This window comes from Trachymyrmex cornetzi, unplaced genomic scaffold (genome assembly GCF_001594075.2).
Source record: "Trachymyrmex cornetzi isolate Tcor2-1 unplaced genomic scaffold, Tcor1.1 scaffold490, whole genome shotgun sequence".
Taxonomy (NCBI): domain Eukaryota; kingdom Metazoa; phylum Arthropoda; class Insecta; order Hymenoptera; family Formicidae; genus Trachymyrmex; species Trachymyrmex cornetzi.
In genome coordinates, this window is record NW_017299729.1 from 1 (window position 1) to 1,142 (window position 1,142).

The 1,142-nt window shown below is 35.5% G+C and overlaps 1 protein-coding gene across 1 annotated transcript in view; it reads left to right on the forward strand.

Annotated features, from left to right (window-relative positions):
* Window positions 1-96: 96 nt before the first annotated feature.
* The window catches only part of LOC108765456 (uncharacterized), a gene marked incomplete at its 5' end in the record, with an annotated part of 3,158 nt that continues 2,112 nt past the window's right edge, over window positions 97-1,142 (forward strand). Inside the window, one exon of the mRNA XM_018514189.1 lies at window positions 97-298. Coding sequence (XP_018369691.1) covers window positions 97-298 — 202 coding nt within the window. The remainder of the gene's footprint in view (window positions 299-1,142) is intronic.

The window sequence follows — 1,142 nt, forward strand, 5'->3', positions numbered from 1 at the left end:
ATCATTTTCGCTGACGATAATTGGCGTAGTGGTTCAATGCCTTTGATTTTGTATTGTTTTTAAGAGTTAATGTAATTAAATTGAGTTATTAATTGACAGGGCTGGAGGATCTGTTATTATGGAGCCGGAGTGATCGGCTTAATCATCGCCGTCCTTACGGGTCTGTCGTTAACCGAGCCGGAAAGAAAGACGATCGGAGAGGAATCGACTAACGACGGAGAGCGACTATCGGTTTGGAAAGTACTACTGCAACCGCGCATTGTTCTCTTATGCCTCGCCGCCAGCATCAGACATAGCGGTAAAAGGCAATACCTTGAAGCGAAAGGATTGAGATACATATCGAGGGTATATTAGCGATCTATTCGAGTTTGCACTAATTCGGCGAATTTGCCGTGATACTTTCTTTCTCTTTGAATACACTTTATCTAATAAAACTAAAACCTAGGTTTGAATTTCATCGATTTGAAGAAGGAACGAGTCAAATCTGATTTAAATAATATAGCCTCTCTTTAAAGTTCCGGAATTAATTTTTTTAAATTCCACACTAATTATATAGAAAATTAGATCTCGATGAAATAAGTCGGTTTCCACTTATAATATGGTGTGAATAAAAGATATCGTAAATACAAGACTCAATAATGGATTGTTTCTTAACTATGGTGTATCACAAATGGTCTGTGAGCACAAGTTTTACATTTTGAACAATATCTTTATTTTAGACCGTATATGTGAGAAACACAATCAATACTAGAAATTTAAAATGCCTATTACGGTCGAAGCTGGATCTTCGTTGTTTAAAATAATTCAATCTTGAATTACTAATATACAGGGTGTCCCAAAAAGGTCGGGACACCTAAATATCTCGGGAAATATAAGTTTTACAGAAAAGTGTTTCAGACAAAAGTTATATGATTTAAAAATATCTATTTACTGATCCTATCAGTTTGACCTTGGGTTGCGTAGCCAAGGTCAGGTCAAGGTTACATTGATTTTCTGAAATGGAACACCCTATTTTTGATTCAAGAATCTAATAGCTAATGTCGAGAGCTTTCCAAAACGCTATAATAAAATATTTTTTATGAAGTACTTTTCAAGTTATAATGCTTCAAAGTTACAGTATCGCCGGCACTAGCATTACCCAA